Source organism: Drosophila albomicans, chromosome X (genome assembly GCF_009650485.2).
Source record: "Drosophila albomicans strain 15112-1751.03 chromosome X, ASM965048v2, whole genome shotgun sequence".
NCBI classification, from domain to species: domain Eukaryota; kingdom Metazoa; phylum Arthropoda; class Insecta; order Diptera; family Drosophilidae; genus Drosophila; species Drosophila albomicans.
In genome coordinates this window covers 2457941-2481069 of record NC_047627.2, presented here as the reverse complement: position 1 = coordinate 2481069, position 23129 = coordinate 2457941, and the positions used below count along the sequence as shown (strand labels likewise).

The window sequence follows — 23129 nt, the reverse complement described above, 5'->3', positions numbered from 1 at the left end:
AGGAAAACTACTTTTACACTTTAGACCACAGCAATCAAAGAGTTGGACTGTTTTCTTTAATAAGATTAATAAATACCAATACTTCCATTTAAAGTCAAAATTTTGTTTGAATTAAGTATTTCTCTAAATGCACACAAAAGCTCATCATATATTAATAGCGAATTTGCAAGAAATAATACATTTTGTTAATTTGAGTGATTCTATTATTGATTCTATTATCAATCTGGTATATTTTCATCTCTATGGTATATTACGAATATACGATATACCAAATATGGCCTACGATATGTTTTTGTATTTTTTTGGTAAATTTTATGAAATATACCGCACTGTTTTGCTTTTATTCAAAATGGGTAGCAGGTATCACAGATCCAGCTTTCTTACATGTTTTAACTAGATTGCTGTCTATTATGGCTTGTGAACTTGAGATTTGTTAAATTCTACAACTCTTTTTCATGCCAGAAAAGTCTACTTAGTATACATATTTTGTCAATTATTATTTCTCTATACTATTTGACACACTTATGGTTAATCATAGATATAATCATGCTAATGGTAATTTTACAGTAATCGGTATTATATTTGTAATTGTAATTTTGTATTTGAAAACAAATATCGGTTACTAGTTAATGTAATTATATTTTCAGCTATCCCCATATTAATAAAACTTTCTTTGTATCTAACTGGTTCGTCTCATACTTGAGTATGGATCATTTGTCGGAAATCCTTAACATTGGATTCTTCATTTTATGTGTAGTCAATGCAGAAACTATTACTGCTTTTTGCTCTTTGTAGCGTAAAGTGGAAACCATAATATTAGATTACCTCCTTACCTTATTTCACTGTTATTACTAAACCTTATCTTATTAACCGTAAGGCGATGAAATGTTTTTTTCTTATACACAGAATAATTAATGTTGAAATGGATTTATCGGAGCTATTAAATCAAATTAGTTTGGTTGTTTCCAGTCAGGCCTACTAGGAATTTTTATACCCGCTACCCATAGGGTAGAAGGGTATTATAACTTTGTGCCGGCAGGAAATGTATGTAACAGGTAGAAGGAGGCATCTCCGACCCTATAAAGTATATATATTCTTGATCAGCGTCAACAGCCGAGACGATATAGCCATGTCCGTCTGTCCGTCCGTCCGTCTGTCCGTCTGTCCGTATGAACACCTAGATCTCAGAGACTATAAGAGACAGAGCTATAATTTTTTTTCGACAGCATTTGTTATGTTTGCACGCAGATCAAGTTTGTTTCAAATTTTTGTCACGCCCACTTCCGCCCCCGCAAATCAAAAAAATCGAATAACAAGCGTAATTTTAAAGCTAGAGTTACGAATTTTGGTATATACAGTAATAGCTATAGTAGTTATGATCCCTGAAAATTTGGTTTTGATCAGAAAAAATTGTGGAAGTAATTATAGAAATACTTTTGTATGGGCAAAAAGGCCTACTTACTATGGGTCTGAGTTGCTTTGGCCGACAATCTGGTATATTGTGCCGTCTATGGTATATTTTGAATGCGGTACTATATCGATATACCACATATACCATTTGGTATATTTTTTTAGTATTTTTGCAGTATATTTGGTATATTTTGAGAATAATACCGCAAAATATATTGCTTTTATTCAAAATGGGTAGCGGGTATCTCACAGTCGAGTACACTCGACTGTAGCTTTCTTACTTGTTTTTCTATGCATTCCACATAGAACTACTAACTATGCTTTTCATAATCCATTTCATACTACTACTTCAATAACGTGATTTGCATTAGTAAATTTATTCCTCAAATTACAACTTTAAGTTTGCAACCTTTATCTAGTATTTAACAGTATTTTTATGGTATTTATCTAATAATTATTTGGTATAAATAATATTATAAGTATTATTAGTTTATTTTATTAGTTGTCCAACGTCTGATTAATAAATGCTTAATAAATTTCCAATATTAATTTTCCTTATACGCGCGTCAACTAGCGGTTACATACGTCAAGGTCCAAATAAATAGTTGCTTTGGTTAGCAATCTGGTATATTTTGTACTCTATGGTATATTTTGAATGTCATAGTATATAAATATACCACATATGACCTTCGGCATATTATAGTATTTTGTTAATATACTAATTTAATATTTTTAGAATTATCCCGCTTTGTTGTGCTTTTATTTAAAGTGGGTAGCGGGTATCTCGCAGTCGTGCTCACTCGATTGTAGCTTTCTCACTGGATATGCTTGTCTTCGCTGGGCCACTTGCCTGTACTGCCGTTACTTACATACTTACGTCAACGTACAAAGTAATAGAGATCATTTTTGCTAAACAAAAACTGTTTAGAAATATTTGAAAATATGAAACAAAAATTGTTCTATAGTTAAGTCGAATAACTTACTCTATTATACAAATATTGAAAGCAAAGAAATGAAACAAACTTTTCGAAGTTTCGAAGTTGAAATGTTGTGTGATTTAGTTCTGGAATTTTAAATGCAAAATATGTATCTCACTTTAGTTTAATCAGAATATGGAATAAAGATATTTTTCTAGCCTGTTGTCTTTTTATTTTGCGTTGTTGTATGACGTTTAAGTAGGTCAAAGCGCTAAATGGCAATATGTGAACTCTGAAGAGCGTCTTCAAAAGTTCCCCCATAAGATTTTTGTCATAATTCAAACACACTCGCACACACACACACACTCACACACCTGTTGTGTGCCACATTTGTTGGATCTTCATGCTGTTTGTGTTTTACTGTGGTTCAATGCCGAAAGCCGAAAGCCGCATGCCACATGCAAATGTGTCAATAGCATCAAACTGGACATTTATTGCATTTGGTTTGCCATTTAGCCAAGAGTCGAGTCGAGAGTATCGCGCAGAAAGCTTTGAGTATCGAGTACATTGAGTACTTGCCGCATAGAGCATCGATTGCAATCCGACATCGTCGTCGTCGTCGTCGTCGTCTTCGTTCGTTCGCTTGACTTTGGCCGCTCACTCGCCACAGTTTTGCTTTTGCCGATTTTGTATTTCTTTTTCTCTGTGGCATGGCCCATGACCGGAGCCGCAGTGCTGGGAAAACTGGCAAGTTGCAGCTAGCAACTTGCAACGTCGTCGTGAGTGAATCTGGCATACAATATTTTGACAATTCAAAGGATTCTTCAGCAGAAGCAGCAGCAGCAGCGTTCACCTTTTGCATGCAACCAGAGCCACCGCTCGCTCCACTGACATGCTGCAGCTGTAGATCACCGCCCCCGCCAGCAGCAGCCGCAGCAGCAGCAGCCGCATCAGCAGCAGCAGCAACCATTGCCTCCGCTCTCATCGTGCACTATGAGTTGTGAAACCGATTTGTAGCACGGTCTCTGGCGAGAGGTTGTCGATTTGTTGCACAGATTTGCGCACTCGTCGCGGTGACTGGCAAAAAGCAAAAAGCACAACAGCCAGCAATATAAAACACACACAAATCCTTGCTTTTTCTATTTCTATTTTAAGAATTTGATTTTGAAAAACCATTTGGCAATAGCCGCAGAACCAAAAGTGAAGCCAACAGTCTCTTACCTTGGCACAATAAAGTCGCAACAACAGCAGAAGCAGCAGCAACAGTATCATCATCATCATCATCATGATGATGTTGATGATCAACGGAATCATTGTCAGGCATTATCATTATCATATTCATATTCAAAAGGTTCAACACACATTCAGCATTCGACAGCTTGAACGTTTTCGCCTCATTTACATGTGGCGCGCTCTTGAATCTTGCGGCGGCTCAAGACTCAGATCATTCGCAGCTTCAACAAACAAACAACAAACAACACAAAAAAAAAGTTCGGCAACAACTTGGGCAGTCATGATTATATCGTAGTTGTTGCTGTTGTTGTTGTTGTTGTTGTTGCAACAACCGCCTAAAACACTCATCATCATGTCGGACAAACAACCTTGTTGCCGTTTTGCCATTCGCCGTGGCCGGTGCTTGCGATGTTGCCTGTGTTGTTGCCACAGCCTGCTGCCTGCTGCTTGCTGCTTGCCCCAGCTTCTCGCCTGTTGCTTGCGTCGTTGCGTTGTTTGTTGTTCTTCATTGTTGTTGTTGTTACTGTCGTTTTACCCGCTACCCGAGGCTGTCATTGCTTCCTCGTGGCGCTAATGTGGCCGCCACGGCTGCTGCTGCTGCTTTGCTGCTGCTGCTCCATTAAAGCCTGCTGCCGCTTATGACAGCAGATGCACGCTCGCCTCGACATGCAACCAGCCGATAGACGCTAGACGGGGGCAGCACCAACAGCAACAGCAACGGCCACAACATGTCGAAGGAACCTTTGTGCTCCAAATTGTATGTGAATGCTCTCTGTTAAGCTTTATCTAACATTTCGTATATTTATTCTCCATCAATTTGCAGCCATGTTCGCCAGCTGTTAAATTGCAATTTCAGCAACTTTTGGCATGCTGTTAACAAGCGTTATGCGTATTGTAATTAAATCCATGTTGGACAGTTTTCAATTATTGGCTATTTAATTGTAATACTCAAGTTACTGATGACAATTTCTCATAGGATAACAATGAATTATTTCCTTAAATGAATATTTCCTTAAATAATCTGATCTGATTACATTAAAAGTGATTAAAGAAATTATTTTATGTGAAGTTAGATCTTCAGTGGCTTTGGTTGTCAATTTGGTACATTTTATACTCTGTGGTGTATTTGTAGTATATCGATATACCAAATATAGAATATCCGTTATATTATGTACATTATTGTATATTTTGAATGTTTGTAGAATATTTATATAAAAAATAGAGCCTCTGGATCTCGCAGTCGAGTAGTAGCCTTCTTATTTGTTTTACTTTTATTTATTCCACACTCTGAAGATCTAAATTCCTCTAGCCATATTAATGATGCAATATGTTTCTATATAAAATGTGTTGCTTAGAATTAAGACTTATAGAGCAAAAAAAATAAAATAAAAATAAAATATACCAATAGATGTAAACAGTTTTGCACTAAGAAACACATTCAAATTTTTCTAGCACATTTATAATTCTTAGCATTCGGTATTTTTCTCTTTTATATTACTTAAACTTAAATTCAATTTCCATATTTCATAACTTTGTGGTTATTTATTGTTTTGTCTGTTCTAAGATATTAAGCTACTACTAAAAACTAAAAACTTTTTTTTTTTCTTATATATTATTCCAAAACACATATAAATTCCTATTAACTTTAATTTAAATATATATATTTCAATATATTTCGCATTTTATTAATTAGTAGCAGAATTTAAATATAATTTCTGTGTTTACTTTATGTCTTGACTATTCAAATATGTTACGACATATTAAGCCTGAAACTTTCCGATACATATATTACTTTTATTAAATTTTGTCTTACAGATTTCCATTGTCGCAATATATTGGGTTATTAATTTTGATACATTAGAAAAAAAAAACACATTGCAAAATACAAATTAGTTAATTATTGAAAATGTGTAATTAGCAATTTCCTTACCTTAATATATCATAATGCAATTTTAATTGTTACTCAGAATTTTGTTGATATTCTTGTTGATATTAAACAAAGCTCTGTATTTGACTGGTTTACTTTTATTGAAAACAAAAGCAGATAGAATGTCAAGCTTTCAAATATTGATGGCATTGATATGAAGACAAATTCAAATTGTAGGGACTTGGTAAAAAATATGTTAAAAGATTTGAGCAAGTCTGTGTGTTGCATGCACTATTTACATACATACATGCATATGTATTGTAGGATCAACGTAATGCGGCGTACAAAGTATATCGACATGAATACAATCTTTTAATGATCGTGTGTAATTTTCAAACATGTCGGGACAGAAAAGTCAAGGCACGCCGCAGTTGCCGAAGCAGTTGCAGTTGCAGTTGCCGCAAGTAGTTGCAGTTGCAGTTGCAACGACGTCCGTCACCTGACCCTAGCTCAACTTGCTGGCAATCACTCACATTGCGAGCCCAGATGAGAGTAGACAACGACAACGACAACGGAACACAGAGAGGCTGAGAGGGGAAGGAGGAGGAGGAGGAAGCCTTCGAGACATAGGCGTTGTTGCTGTTGCCCCAAACTGAAGCAGACTTTCAGTTGCATTGCACCTTGAATCCGAGTTCAGCGCCACCGCATCACTCACCCACTAACTGAGGACCAATGCATCGTGGTTTGCTCTGGTCGCATTTCGCAAGCAAGTCAAGCAACAACAACAACAACAACAACACCAACAACAACAACAGCAACAATGTTGTGACTCGTTCACATGCCACTCAAGAAGTCGTGGCACTGAATTCTTCGGTAGTTCGTCGCATGCCCAACGTACTTTGCATTGCTTTTTTCTCTCTTTAGCTTTATCTTTATTTTTGTTGATGGGCAAACGGGAAGCGAACACAGCGCGGGGCATTCAAGATGGATTTGAACGTTTTGGGCAATTACAATAGCTCAATTTGTTTGGCACTGTGCACTGGCAATCGTTTTGTCAATTGCCACCAACCAGAAGGAGCAACAGCAACAGAAACGGAGCCAGAGCCAGAAAGAGAGAGAGACAAAGTCAGAGTCAGAGTCTAGAGCTGGCCTCATAACTGCTTTTGACTTCTTCAAAAAATATTCTGCTAGTCGCAGATACTTTTAGTTTTCAATTAGCTCTTGCGGCATCTAGCTGATCATGCAAAGGGAAAGAGAAAGGCAAAGAGAATGGAGTCGCCACATTGGACCCACGAAATCCACACGATTTGAATGGCAAGTTCTTTTAAGTTTAACTACCAAGTGTTGCTAAAATATTGAATTCGGCATTGCATTGTCAAAAATGTAAAAATTCATATTTTATATACCCTTTTAAGTACTAATAATTCATTTAGAACCAGTAGTAATTTAAATAAAAGTAAGTAGTCAAAATAAAAACTACTTATGTTGAAAATATTAAATATTAACACTAATTGATAGTCAAATACCGATTTCAAATACAGTCAAAATAGTGCGCTAATATTTTTCAAATATTCAAAATCAATATACTGAAAAATACTAAAATATACCAATATTTGGTTTATACAATATTACATTCAAAATATACTATATTGTAAAAAATAATCAAAGAATACCTCATTAATATACCAAAAATACTAAAGTATACTCATATTCGGTATATACACTATCATAATCATAATATACCATAGTATAAAAACATACCAGAAATACGAAATGAATATATTAACAAAATACTACCAGAAATATCAAATGAAAATATTTTGAAAAAATAAATTACTAATGTATACAAATATTTCATATATATAGTATTACATACATTCAAAATATACCATAGTGCCAGAAATACCAAAATTTAAATACACCAATATTCGGCATATACACTATTACATTAAAAACAACAAAAGGGCAATAAAATATGCCACAAGTACTAAATTAATATATCGTAAAAATACTGAAATATGTTAATATTCGGTATATACTCTATTCGTTCCGAATATACCATAAAGTACAAAAAATGCCAAATTGTCAGTAGAAGCAACGTAGATCCGACAACAGCAGCCCGGTCGTGGCTATTTATGAGGTCGAAGGCGACTCCTTCAGCCGGTCACATAAATTAACTAAATTAACAGGTGTCTTATCTTTTAAGAAAAAATGTGAAATTATTATTATATAATAAATATAATAATTATTATTCATTATTAAACTCAAATGGTTTTAAAACTAAGATATTGCTGCTTTTGCATGCTTATTGACTATTTGGAATTATCATATACAACTTCATGCATTCAATATTTTTATTCAGCTTTCTAATTTCTACATATTTTGTGGCATTTTATAAAGTACTAAGCCTTAAATCCTTTTTGTTTTGAGACTTGGTATTAATTAATAATATATTTATTAGTTTAAAAGTTAATCTACTTTCATTATATGCTAATATAACATTCATCTTTGATTGAACATAATTTTATTTAACTTTATTTCTTGAGACTTACTCTATACCTCCACTTGCATCGGGATTTTCATTGATATACGAGTATAACATTCTATTTACCTATTTTAATTTGAGCTAATGATTGCAATACAATTGATATATAGCTGATAGTTGAAATCGTTTTGTGTTGAACACAAGCTGCATGGTCATTTAAGTGCTGCTCACTCTCAGGCTGAGAGCAATTGTTGACTCACTGATCCAGATGCAAGCCGAGGCGAAGGCGAGGTTTAAGGGCTACAATAAAGATTAGTTAAGCTGAGAGTTGTGCTTAACTTAGCGATACATTTAGTATGACCAATTGTGTATCTTTTGGGCTACTATTGCTGTATTTGTATCTATTTCTGTATCTGCGTTTGTATCTGTATCTGCATCTGTAGCTGCAACTGTAGCTGTATCTGTGTCTGCTGTTGGTGTATCGTTTAATGTCTGGTGTTTAGCATTTTCAATTTACATATTACACGGCAGTCGAAACAAGATTTGTAGCCGCAATCGCAGCCGTGGCCGTGGCTTCAGCTACAGCTACAGCTACAGCTACAGCTTTGGCTTCAACTTCGGCTCCTGCTCCAGCTTCAGCTGAAAAACAATTTATTGTGACACGAGGTAATTGCCTTGGGCAGCAGCAGCAGTAAAATTGTTGTTGTGGCCAAAACGGACACTTGAAAAAGAGACACAATACTGAATACTTCAGATCATATTGTTGAAGAGCTGAAAGAGCACAACGAGTGACGGTCAGCTACATATATGTCTAATATATAGTATAGAAGTAGTCATAGTAGAAGCTGCAGCTGATCGATCTTGATAGGAAAAGTCGAAGTCTCAGTCGCAGTCAAAGTCTCGGTCCGCTCTGCTTGGCTGCGGCACGAAGATGCCACAAAATGTTGAAGAAGAACCAAACTTATTTGGTGTAACAATTATTTCGTGATTTAATTTCGACCTTTAGCGACCAATTTAATCGATCCACACACAGCTCCATTGTGTGCCACAGTCGAGTTGGCGAGTTGGACAACAGCGCTTCTCTCTCTCTCTCTCTCTCTCTCTCTCTCTCTCGTTCTGGGAGTGGGCAGCCCGAAGTGGCAGCAACAGCAGCAGCTACAACTGTACATTTCAAAGAGAGCGGGGGGCAAGTTGGCCGACTATTCGCTGCATTGTTTTGCCCTGCCAGTGGCTCCTCAATCGTGCGCGATATTCCGCCAAGCCTACAGCCCCAAGGCACCACAACAGCAGCCACAGCAACAGCAGCAAGTTGCAAGCAGCAGGCAGCGGTCGACAATCGGCAGCGATTGCCCAGCGTTTGCCAAGGGGCAGCTGCGGCTTCGACTTCGGCTTCGGCTGCTGCCTAGACACAAAGTTCCCACGTCCATGTCCGCTGCCGTCGACGTCGTTGTTGGCAAGTGGCATGCACCATGGTCGCTGGTCGTTGGTCGCTGCTGAAGCTGCTGCTGCTGCTGCTGGTCGAGAGTTGCTCCAGAGTTGTTGCAACAACAGCAGCAGCAGCCACAACGACAGCAGCAACAGCGACCGCGACAATGTCCCCAGAAGCGTTTCGAGCGAAAATTTAAATTTCGCACCGTGGCATTATCATCATCATCATCATCATCATGATCGGCTTGCTCATCATGATGTTGATCGTGGTTCGGGATCATTGCTGTCGTTTCTTTGTTTTGCGGCCTGCTGCTCCAAGTCGCCGGCGGCTGTTGCTGCCGTTTCTCTCTCCCTCTCTCGCTCTCTCGGTCTCTGTCTCTTCTTCTTCCTCTTTCTTCTCTCTTTGTTTTTGGGGCTTGGGCCAGGTCAGGTACGTCTTTGGCTTGGTCAGCAGCGACACGATTGCTGGCCAGCTAATAATTGCCATTGATTTCGATCAGACAGAAACAGAATGAGAGAGAGAGCGGGAGAGAGAGAGAGAGAGAGAGAGAGAGATAGAGCAACTCTGCTCGCAATTTGTGAAATTACATAAATCAGCTTTTATTTATTTATACTTTTGTTGAGTTGTTGCAACTTGTTGCAACAGTTGCTGCCGCAGTGTTGCTTTAGCGTTTGCCCTTTTTTTCCCACTCCCATTCGCATTCCACTTTCCATTGCCGCATTGATTACTTATTTTCCCAAAATAAATATGCATTGTAAATTGCGCTCCAAAATGAATTTGAGAGCCACTGTTGCTCAGCTTAGCTCTGTGCTTTGTGTTGGCTGCCTTGCGGTTATCAAGCGGCCATCGGACAGCGCCAGACCGGTGGCAATGGCAACTTGCAACTTCCAACTTGCAACTTGCAGCTTTCAGCCTGCAGCCCACTGTTTGCACTGTGGCGCGATAGCGTTGGCGGTGGCAATGGCGCTGTTATCGTTAATCGATCAGCCTGCCTACGCGCTGAACTTGTAAGAATAGTTGCAATTTAATTGAAGCCACGTACGATGGCAACAATAACGCAAGTAATCAAGAGCAATCGACTATCGATAAAAGAATATATGATAGAGACGCCATACTTGAATATTGACAGCTCATTTATCGATCACATTACCGATTTGTCAATTAGCTCATCTAATAGTGTTGAATACATTCTGTAAAAACGCATTTTCAATTGACAAGCCTACACTATAATAATAACTTAACTTTAACAGTACTCGTGTAATCGTGTTATTACCTATCGATTTTGATACGCTTAAAATTGATCATCAATTAACATAGTAAAACGCCAATAAACTTAAGTCGTCGCATTCTATAGTAGTATATTCTAGTTGAAGCATTACAATTCGCATATACTAACTTGATAATTTATCGATTTTTAATCGAATAGATTAATAAGCAATTATTATAAAAACTTAAAAACAAAGTTGTTTATTCTAGCTTAAGCGTTAATTTATATATTTTCTGCAAGGCAATTTTATAATTTATTAACTTGATTATTTATCGATTAATAATCGATTAATAATTGTTCATCAAATAACTAATTGACAAGCCATCAAAAGTTTTTTATTGCAATAGTTTAATTTTTTATATTAACCGCCAATTTATAATTTCTCTTTTAAATAATATTGTCATTTGTTAACTTGATCATTTGTCGATAATTAATCGCTTACAATTGCATTGCATAAAGCATCAACAAACTAAACACATTTCTTTATTTAGTTCAATATTTTAGTTAAAGTGGTAATTTATAATTTTGTTATAACGCAAAAATTTCATATATTCATTTATCGATTTTTAATCGCTATCAATTGTTTATCAATTGATATATTAATTCGCAAACAAAGTTAAGTCTTCTCTTGCAAGTTGCAATTTGTTAAATAATAAAATTCAGCAATATTTCAATTTTACACAGTTTTTGTTCCCGTTCGATTATCGATCAATCAGTCGCAGCCTACTTAGTTTAATGTGTGAGAAGCGCTGGGAAAATGCGTTAAGCAAATGGCAAAACAATTTGCCAGGCTAGAAAGAGAAAGAGAGAAGATGCAGGAGTAAGCGAGATGGTGTATAGGAAGAAGAAGGAGCAGACAGAGAGATGCAAGCGATTTATGAACTTGTAGTCGGAAGTGATTAGAGAGTCCAACGGTCTGCAGCCACCCTCGACTCAAGCTGTGGCCAAACTGCACTCTGTTAAAGTGTGTGTGTGTGTGTTAGTGTAAAATACAAGTGTGTGTGTGTGTGTGCGATTGACACGTTCCATGTGCTCGATTTCGACTGAAAGTTCAGCTGATTGCAACTTGCGGCTTTGCAACGCGAATGCTGCGAATGCTGGCAATGCATGGACGCCAAATTCATTCATTCAACGGACTCCAAGGTAAATCCCAAAAGCAACACCACACACCACACTCCACAGCACAGCACAGCACACCGCAGTGCAACATTGTCTGTTTGGCTGGAATCGTGTCTGCCATGGAAATTGAATGAGTTGTGCGCGTGAGCCACGATCAGCGCAAGCTTTGCGTAGAGAGGCACAGATGTTGCAGCAGCAAGACAGTGAGGAAGGTGGACGGGGAGTCTGCGTCCAGCGATCGCCTTGAGGCCAAGCCACAGAGTCTGAGTCTGAGTCTGCGTCTGAGGCAGAGTGGCAGCATCGTTGTTGAAGCACACTGTGCACTTGCAACTCGCTCGCTCGCTGGCTTACTCGGCTTTTGGGGGTAATGAAGAATTATTGTGGCTCATTGTAAATGTCTCTAATTATGGTTCATTAATCAATAAAATTGTTTAAGTTGTCCCCCCCCCCCCCCGTACCCCTCCCCCATCTCCTCCATCTCTCTCTCTCCCTCTCTCTCTCTTAGCTGTCTCGAAGATTATGTTCAAAGTTGAGCACGCCGCAAAGTGCGCGATATATCGACATGTGTATGGCGTGTATTGCCAGATCGTGATATTTGTAGTGGACACACGTTTGTCTCAGCTCCAGACAGCTGCCCTCTGCCCCCTCCCCCATCTGTAAGTCGACTACAACTTAAAACTAAAACTAAAACTAAAAAAAAAAACTAAAACTAAACTAAGCCTGAAATTGCGCGCTTCAGTTCCGCTGAACTTTCTTATCGCTCTTTTAATGGCCTAATATGAGTTCTCGTTTCTGCCTCCTCCCTCTCTTTCGCTCTCTCTCTCTCTCTCTCTCTCTCTCTCTCTCTTTGTCAGTCTCTGTCTTTGTTGTAGCTGCGACCAGTGACGCTTTTGATAATGTGGCCAAGTCAACGTTTGCGCTCCACTGACTGAATGAAAGTGCGCGACTTTGGTGGTTCCAAATGGCTTCAGACGTGGCCCAAAGATCAGCGCGCGTTGGCGACACATATCACTCAGCTCGCTGTCTCTATCTTTAGCTATGTGTGCATGTGCATGTGTGTGTGCGTGTGTGTATCTTTGTGTGTCCAAAAGTGTACGTCATGCACATTTAGCTGCCCCCTCTCTCTCACTGTCAATGTGTGTGTCTTGGCCAAGGTAGATGACACGAGAGAACCTTCTCAATGCTGTTGCAACGCTCTTGGCGCTTTACCGGCGTGAAATTGGTTTAACCCACTGGTCACAATTGCACACATATACTAAGTGGAGCTTAGAAGTGGAGTGGGGAATACAAATAGTTTGAAGCACATTAACATTAACATTAACTGAGCCGCAAAACGCGACAAGGGCAGCCGACCAGAGCCCCAAAGACATAGCCACAACCAGAGCCAGAGTCACAGTAATAGCAATAACGATAGCCATTGCCATAGTCTGAGCGAAGCTATAGTCATTGCTATAGTCATAGTCGGAGCTATACTCATTGCCATTGCCATAGTCAAAAGCTGCGCAGAACCAGAGCGAGACCCAGAACTAGACGCAATACCAGAACCAAGTACTGTCCTCTGCTTTGGCTCTTATCTTTGTCTCCATATCTATACATGTGTTTGTCTTTGCCTATGCGTGTGCGTGTGTTTATGTGTTATAGCCATGGCAATGTCCAAGCACATATTACATACAAGTTAATTTAAGTGCAGTCTAAAAGTCGTTGCACTTGGCACGACAATCATTTAGATACCATTCGCATGAATGTGACTACGAGTGTGAGTGTGGATGTGAGTACTCATTTGAGTAGTTCAACCATTCATAGCAACTGCAATTACCAGCGTGAGTTAATTGAGCTCAAGAACTAAATGTATCTGAAAGATCTCTTCTTATTGATATTCACAACATTCCGACAACAACTTGTCGACAACTTATTCCAATTCAAAAGTGTACAAAGAAAATTCAATGTTATAATAATATAATTTTTATTACTGTTATAAGTAGTATTATTAGTATTATTACACCTTAAAATATTCATAACGTTAACTAAAAAATGGTTAAAATGACTCAGACAAATACCACAACTTTCATGAACTGCTAAGATTGTGATTATTGAAATAAATAAATGCTTCAAATAATTTCATAATTTCTGAATGCTATTATCTTAATACTACTATTGTTAGAAATTAGTGAAACTTTTCGCCACACCAAAAAAATTGTTATATGAAGCGATAAATAAATATTTTAATTCATTCGAAAGTTCTGTAAGTTTTCCAATAAAAATTCAGTTATAAAATGAAATAAAACTTTGTTCATCACATTAGTCAATGCGACACTTATAATAAATACTACGAAATCGACAAAGTCGAATAAAAAGCGTAATTTGTAAACAATAAAATGTAATTTTTTGTTGCGATCAGATACAAATTGTAGAATTTATTTAAGAAATACTGTTGCATGGCTAACATGTTCGAAAGTTACAGTCGAGTGTGCTCGACTGTGAGATACCCGCTACCCATTTTGAATAAAAGCAAAATATTCCGGTATTATTTTCAAAATATACCGAAAATACTACAAAAATACTGAAAATATGCCAAATGGTATATTTGGTATATCGATATAGTGCCACATTCAAAATATACCATAGACGGCACAATATACTAGATTGTCGGCCAAAGCAACTAAGACCCCTAATAAGTAGGCGTTTTGCCCATACGAAAGTATTTTTTTAATAACTTCCACAATTTTAAGCTGATCGTAACCAAATTTTCAGGAATCATAACTACTATGATTATTATTGTATACACCAAATCGCAGCTCTAGGTTGTTATTCGATTTTTTTGATTTGCGAGGGCGGAAGTGGGCGTGGCAAAACTTTGTAACAATCCTGATCTGCGTGCAAACATAACAAATGCTGTCGAAATTATAGCTCTATCTCTTATAGTCTCTGAGATCTAGGTGTACTTACGGACAGACGGACAGATAGACAGACGGACAGACGGACATGGCTATATCGTCTCGGCTGTTGACGCTGATCAAGAATATATATACTTTATAGGGTCAGAGGTGCCTCCTTCTACCTGTTACATACATTTCTTGCCGGCACAAAGTTATAATACCCTTCTACCGGGTATAAAAATGCATACTACAATTGGATCTAAGTTGCTTGGGCTGACAGTCTGGTAGGTTTTGTACAATATCAATATACCAAATGTAACTTTCGATGAGTTTTAGTATTTTTGTGGTAGGTTTATAGTATATTTTTTGTATATAAAAATAGGTATCGTACACTCTTAACTGTTGTTATCTTACTTGTCCATTTATATTATTGAATGAATTACTAGTTAGCTTTAATATCATAAAACTACGTGTTTGCATAGTAATTTATTATTTTTTATATTCATTAATGTGGATAATATATATCTATAATGGTATCTGTAATGTGCAATATAATTTAAGGTTTCTTTCTATATCTAAAATGTAAAGCAGTCTAGTAATAAACTAAAACTGAACCAAATTATCCTGGGACATAGGTTTGTGTAGTGAAAGGGAGGGAGACTTATCGCCCCGTGGCCATCTTAACGGTTATCCACTGCCTCTGAGAGATGCGGGAGGAAGACAACCCACACCAACACCCCTTTCCCACCCCCCTCCACCATCGGTGGCTGTCCACACGTTGAGCAGTTGCGGTCTGCAGCGGTTAGATGCGCCTGGCCGGCGTTTAATTTCATTCGCCTGCCTGCGTCTTGAAGAAGATTTCGAGTGATTTTTAATAATCGTCGTCGTCGTTGCTGTTTTTGTTGTTGTTGTTGTTGTTGTCATCATCATCATGGGGCGATTAAACGAGGCAGTGGCAACTGTAGCAAGCGACATCGCAACGACACGAATAACGATGAATAATCACAATGGAAGTAAAAATAGCGGCAGCGTCACCTACAACCAACACAACAACGACAACAACAACAACAACAACAGCAGCAAGAGCAATAGTAATAGGAATAATACACGTAATAATAATAATAATAAATATTTCTAAACAGTTAGTTACATTAAGAGCCGCAATGAAAACAGTAACTCACTTGTAAAGAAATAATTTGACTCGCACTTGGACTTTAATTTGCCACGAAAATGCCGCTTGCTGCTTGCCGCCCTCTTCGCTCCCCGCCCCCCTCCCATCTTTGCCGCTTGCTGCACTCGTTTGTGCCACATGGAGTTGTGTGTGGCTACAGGGCATAACGCCGCCGACGCCGCCGTTGCTGCTGCTTTTCACCAGACACCACTAACAACAACATGAAGTTCAAAGTCTTGTCAATTTCAATCTGAAGTTTGAATACTCTTTCCACCATTTTCATATATTTATTCTGTTTAGTAAAAGTTATCAATATTGCGCTCAACACTAACTTAATTCAATTTACTTCATTCATATTTCCTAATTTTATATTACCAATATTATATATGACTTTCATTTAATTTCATGTAGGTTAAGTTTAAAATAAGGCAACCTAAGCTTATATTATAAAAATTACTACGATTCATATCGTGTTTAAATCTATGCTATTCTTTTTTAAGTTAGTTATTGACATATTATATCAACATATCTATGCCAAACTTAAAAATACAAATATTTTTGTATAAAACATTAACAAGTAAACAGCTTTAATTTCCGAAATTATTTTTTGTATATATATGTACACCCAGAGAGACAAAAATCTAGATTGGAAAGTAGATTGCAAATCTCGATTCACAATTTTTTCGATCTTAAAAAAAAAAAAACAATCTTAAAATAAGATTTTTTTGCTGAACAATATCTTAAATCAAGATTCTAATGCTAAATATGCATTTTAAGATTAAAAACATCTTATTTAAATATTAAAATCTTCTTCTAGATTGAAAGGAAGATTGGAAATCCTTATTTAATATAATATTTTATTCTTGATTTTGACAGGTTTTTTCATGTGTATATATTCTTAAATTAATTAAGATCCTAGGCAAACATAAACTAATTATACAGATGTGTACTATATGAAAACCATTACTACTTGTATATCATATATATTTTATATTATATTAAAATTCATATTTTTGAACAAATTGTTGAATGTGAATATTTTTCAGCAATATTAATGATTTTATATTATCATTGTGTAGTATGTTTTAATTAACTATATAAATATACTTAGTAGTAATAGTAATAGTTTTATTTTATAATTATCAAGTTGTTAAAAGTAAATTTTTTGAATTATATTTTATGTTATATTTTTATATTGGTGGATGGAAAGTGTTCTTACACTTTGCTGATTAAAATGACGTTTCCCTTTTCATAGGGTATTGCAACGTGAACAATTGCTGGCTAAGCAAACGTCAGGCAGGCAAGTTTAGCGTGGAGCCACATCGTAAAAGCGAGAGAAAAAGAGAGAGATAGAGAGAGAGGAGCCTCCTTTTCGTTTGCCTTTGCAAGTTCCGATCTTTTGATGATAATCAGCAGCAGCAGCAGCAGTGGAAGAAGCTGCTGTCCCGCCGTTTGTTGTCGTTGTCGTCGTCTCTTTGTGGGCAGCGAGCGTGGAAACAGTTTGGGAAATCACATGCGACATTTGCTCAGCCGGCAGCAGAAGCAGCAGAAGCATCAGCAACAGCAGCGAACCGACCAGGGAGGTGGTAATCTTGAGCCAGATGCAGCTACCACACATTTGCCAAGAGCCCAACTGGCATTGGCATGCACGATTCAACGAAGCACCCAGCAAGCGTATTCCCTTGCACCTTTCTCCCAGTCCGCACTCTGCACCGCACTCCGCACCGCACTCCCACTCCCACGGTGGTTTTATTCATTGGCCCCGTTACATGGAAGCCATTTGGCGACAGTTTTACCAGCCTCCTCTCTTTCAGCCTCTTTTGTGGCTGTGACTGTGGCTTCGCGACAATTTGCTTAAAAAATAAATCACGAAAAAACCGCGAGACAGCCACAAGCACAAACCACCGACAACCGCCGACAGCCGCAGCCACCGCCAACTTGCACCACAATAAAATGCCCAGCAATATTAATAATGCCAATGGCAAAAAGGACCACAGACCCACACACACACACACACACACACAAGCTCAAACTCAACACACAGAGCCAGAGCCAGAGCTCGTAACTGATCAGAGCAGGATCGCAATTGGCAAGTTTGTAAAGTTTGATGGCTTTTTGAGTGCACCAAGTGTTCTTCTTGTTCGTTCGCTTGCTTGCACAGTGGTGAGAATTTATTAAATAAGCAGTGTAAAAAATAACGAATCAGGTCACACCTAACTGCATTTACCATTTGAATTATTCTCCCAAAAGCACATATTGTTAAACTAAAGAGAAGTAACTAAACTAACGAAAATAATATAATTCAGAAATTTTATTTGCTAAACAGTTTAATTTTTGCAAACCCAGTTGAGGCTGTTAAGCGAGGTATGAATGTAATAAGTTATTCATAATTTGCAATAAGAAACTTTCTATAATGTTCGTCAGTGCGTTTAATTTGAATGGAAAAAATTCCCGTATATGTATATTTTTAAAGAATAATTGCATGCGAATATGTTATCTCGCATAACGGCCACATAGCATTATGACATGCAAATTATTCCCTCAACAGGAAAACTTGTTGAACTAAATCAAAGTAATCAATCAAAGTAACTAAACTAACACAAATAATGGAAGGAAAAAATACAAAAATTTATTTTCAGTCACAATTGAGGCTGCTAAGCGAGGTATGAATATAATAAATTATTCATAATTTACATTAAGAATTTTCGAAAATATTCGATACTGAATTTGGCTTAATTTGTATGTGACAAGTTCTTGTATATGTACATATATTCTTTACAAATAATGCCATTCATTTTGATAAGTCAATTCTTATAATATCTCGTTTAACGGCCACATAGCATTTTGGCATGCAAATTATTATTCGCTTATTTGCTTACTTCAATCAAAATCATTAAATTAAACAAAAATAATGCAAAAGCATAGAAAATTTACTTGTTTAATATTCTTAAGGCCTATTTTTTCGATTTCAATAGATATCCAAAAATTGTTTTGATTATCCATAATTTGTGTTGAGAACATTTTAGGAATTAGTATTACAGTATTTGCATTATTGGATATTGCACAAACTCTCGTAAAATTATTTTTTAAATTACTGTTTTGCATGTAAATTGAGTTTGTCAATAATTACCGATCGATATGCAAAGCAATGTTATCGATATTACCTTTGATGTATGTATCGCAATAGTATCAAGTGCTTGCATTAGTAGAAATTATTAACATATTTGCAATAGAAGCATGAAATTCAAATTAAATCTTTTCTTTCTTTTTAAAATTCCCAATTACTTTCTTAGGCATGTTGATCGATAACACACCGCAGATCGATAACATCCATATGTCCATCAATGGCTGCAACTCTGTTGTACTCTCATTGACTGCCGTCGCATGTTGCCAGCCACCCACCCAGAGTTATGGTGGCTCTACCTACAGAGCTGAAACGGTGGCTACGACTGGAATTGTGGAGAAGAAGGAAGAGGAGGGGGAGATGGATGGGGGGATGGGGGAGTTGCGACAGCATTTGCGAAATTGTCAAATGATTTACATCCGACATATGTATGCTAAACTCACGAAATCTAACTGAGGCACGATTAGGACACAAGCGCGAAATTCGCCACGGTACAACGTGCTCGTGTGTTGTTGCACACACATGCACACTCATGCAACACACACACACACCTGGAGAGTCAGACTCATTCACAGCATTGGGCATCATGTATGTACATATAGTACAATCACTGGAGAGGTAATCGTAATCGTGGTTATGACAAATTTCAATGCATCACGTTGGCCAAGCGCAGGCTATGTTTAGAGAGGGGGGCTGAGAAGGAGGGTGGTTGGAGGGAAATAACTGTGGGTGCACAGCGATCCTAATGCCACAAAATGCCGCTGCCTAGGCGTCGCAGTTGCCATCAAAGTAATTGGAACTTTTCTCACTTTCACGCGCACAAATTATACGACGACTGCGCAATTTTGAAGTCTGCCCGAAATAATCTACCAACTTTCTTATAGTTTTCCTTTTTTTTATTTGGGCTTTTGTGTTTTACATTTTTGTTGAGTTTGCTGTTGTTGTTGTTGTTGTTGGGTTTTCGTTTTAGTTTTAAATTTAGCTGTTACTGTGATTGCTTTCTGTGACACGGCAGCTCATCTCATTGCTGCTTCGTGTTTGGCTAGTCATGACTTCCGCTCTGTCTCTCTGTCTCGCTCTCTCTCTCTCTCTCTCTGTCTCGCATCCACTTCGACTAAATCCAGTTGCAACGTGTGCTTTGCCCCATTATGTGGCATGTGTGGTGCAATGTTCTGCTGCCCACACAAACGGCAAACCGCCAAATGAGCCAACAACCCCACTCAACAGTGGCTCGAGCTCAAGCTCGAGTGTCGATTGATCTGCTCAATGATGATCCATCGATCCATCGTCGTCGCCGTCGCCGTCGTCTTCATCTTCGTCCATCGTCTGACGTCGTCGACATCGTTGTCTCTTTTGATTGCACCCAAGTAACAGGAATTGTGATTGTCATGCTTAGTCAGAGCAAAACATGAATGTGCTTCTATTAGTTTGCTCTGCTTGCAGCGGGCTGTCAATCACAGATCAATCATAGGAATTAGCTTTCGAATTTGGATTGACCAACAGCTAATTAATTACTTAGGTTGCCGAATGAATAATTTGTTATAAATTAAACAGCAATTCAATAACTTATTACTTAAATGCCTTTGGAATCTTTTAAATACTTTTACTATATTAATGTAATGCAATTTAAATTATTGTTAACATAAAGCAGTCAATCAATAATATATAAACATATATTTTATATACAGTTTGAGTACTTTTATTTTCTCTTTTTTGCCAAATAGAAAAACTTTTAAATAATTATAACAATGTGAGACTTCAATCTTCTTCAATCACAATCACTAACAAAACTTGTACGATGTTTTAAAATTCTTGTCATCATTTTATTTATATTTTGTTTATAATTCTTTTCTAATTATAATTTCATAAGTTATCAGACTATTTATACATAGTATATGAATATATCAATCAATCAATCAATCATGAGTACTGCCTGATACAAAGACTCTAATTTGTTTTTGCAATCCACATATGCTGAAGATGAAATCAAAATTCGTATGCATACTATATGCTAATATATATGCTGATCAATCATGGATCAATCATAATTATAGATTACTACATTAGGGCCTGATATAAAGAATATTCTATTTTCTCGGAATTTCAAATCCCTCTTTTGAATATGCATGTATATATACTAATCAATCATGGGTCAATCGAAACAAAGTCTTTTCTATGTTTTGTTCCAATTGCTAAAGATAGAATCAAAAATCTTATGCAAATATACAAATTTACTTCTCAATCATAGATCAATCATAACTATAGATAATTGCTTTAAGGCCTGATATAAAAACTTATATTTTATCTCATTAGCAAATGCCATTTATGAGTTGGAACTGCTAAAGATTAAATCGAAATACTTGTACAAATCTGAGTAGACACTTATTTTAATCAGCCACGGATCAATTAATAGAGTTTATTTACATACAAAGTCTTTTCTTTCTTCTCTCATTACCAAGTGTCATTTATGTGTAGCAACTGCTAAAAAATCAAAAATCGTATGCATACTATAAGCGAATATACATAACATATATGTTTATCAATCAGGAATCAATCATGACGTTAGATGAGTTCTTGCTTTTTCTCTTATTAGCAAATCTCATTTAGTTTTTGCAACTCCTGAGCTGTCACGTTCAAATCGCTGGCTTCTTCTAAGTCGCAGTCAAGCGAGTTGCCCACATCTTTATACCAACAGGCAGCACGAGACAACTGTCCGGCATAAATATTTGATTGAGGAAGAGGAAGAGGCCAGGCTGGCTTATCGCGTACTTTTCACCTTTCAAAACTGGCCAACTTAAAAGTTTGCCAACCGAACCGAGCGTGTGTGTGTGAGTTTCTGTGTGTGGAAAGTCTTTTCAAATGAGGCAGGGCTGTTGGGCTAACTAATTCATGAAAAAAAGTGTATCATGGCCTAGTCAAGTATTTGTTGTTGTTGTGGTGGAGTTCTGTTTCCGCCTTGCCCTCGCTTGCCATTCAATTTGCTTGCGTTTTAGCAAAACTTTTCAATTTTTTGTTGTGACAGGGAGAAGAGTGCGGTGGCGATGACGGTGGCGGTGGCGGTGGCAAGGAGCTGGTCGATGAGTGAAAAGAATGCATGAAGGCTTATCAGTTGGACATGCTGTATTTTAATTGTGGGCACTCGAGTGTGAAGCCGGGCCAGCAAAACAACATCGACAACAACAACAACAACGGCGATGACAACAATTTACTGCCTTGTGCAGACCTCGCTTCAAATACAAAAACAAAAAAAAAAAACAAAGTTTGTTTAAGATGGGCCAAGGGGTCGGTCGTCAGGTACAACACACATTAGAGGCAGGCGCCCGCACAAATGGCCAGCAACTCCCCCGGAATTTTCTTTCTCTGACTCCCTGACTGCTCGCCCTTCCCCTTCCCCTTCCCCTACATACTCACATGCCTGATAAAGTGCTTCACGTGAATCCAAAGTTTTGTTGTTCCACATTTTTTGGTTATCGCCAACACATCGTGTGTAGTGTTGATAAACATCAAACCGGCAAAAGCAAACGCATTTTTCCAACAATACTCCAGGTCCTGCTTCAAATTTAGCTCCTTCTCCTTCCCCTATTTCCGTCTCCATCTCCAGTTGCTGCTGCAGCGATACTGCCAAAAGTTGGACAATACTTTGCCTTTGTTCTTTTGGCCGACGTCGTCCAAGCGTAACCCGCAAAATTCGACTTACTTTTAAATCCAGTGTCAAAGTTTAATTGTCAGCGACACATGTGATGCGCCCTCTTCTAACTGGGTCAAAGAGGTAGCAATCAAGTCCTAATGGAGTGCCAAGGAGTTCTCTTCAATCCACTCAATAATTGAACAACTTGCTAAGCTACTAACACCAAATATTTAGAGGGTATCTCTAAGTTCGACTTTGAATTAACTACCAGCAACAATTCTTTTCAGAGTTAATCGCTATTTCATATAACAGTTTTTAAATTTTCGCAAAATATTTATAGGGTGTCAAGAAGTTGTTTCCAACATTTATTGTAGAAGTTATTAAAGAAATAATTTCGTAAGGCAAAAAATGATAGCTTACTTTGGTTGACAATTTGGGATGTTTAATTTTGAAAGTATCGATATACCAAATTTAGTTTTCGGTATGTTTTAGTATATTTCGGCATATTCATTTCGAATACTTAAAGATTTAAAAAATCAAATTTTTGTAAATTTTAGCATATTTCGGTATATTTAAAGATACAAAAAATATAACTTTCGTTAG

The 23129-nt window shown here is 37.3% G+C and overlaps 1 protein-coding gene across 5 annotated transcripts in view; it reads right to left on the bottom strand.

The window, feature by feature from the left end:
* The window catches only part of LOC117576697 (uncharacterized), a 28655-nt gene extending 5759 nt beyond the window's left edge, over positions 1-22896 (bottom strand). Inside the window, exons 1-3 of one of the 5 annotated variants that reach the window (XM_052001965.1) lie at positions 22596-22896; positions 22310-22516; positions 19805-20345 (exon numbers count right to left, since the gene is read on the bottom strand). In XM_052001965.1, the coding sequence (XP_051857925.1) occupies positions 20119-20345; positions 22310-22493 (411 nt within the window). In that variant the 5' untranslated portion in view covers positions 22494-22516; positions 22596-22896 and the 3' untranslated portion in view covers positions 19805-20118. Of the gene's footprint in view, positions 1-11327; positions 11400-19804; positions 20346-22309 lie in introns of those variants that run through there. The other 4 variants (XM_034261708.2, XR_007954422.1, XM_034261698.2 and 1 more) reach the window with 4 other exon arrangements.
* Positions 22897-23129: the final 233 nt, after the last annotated feature.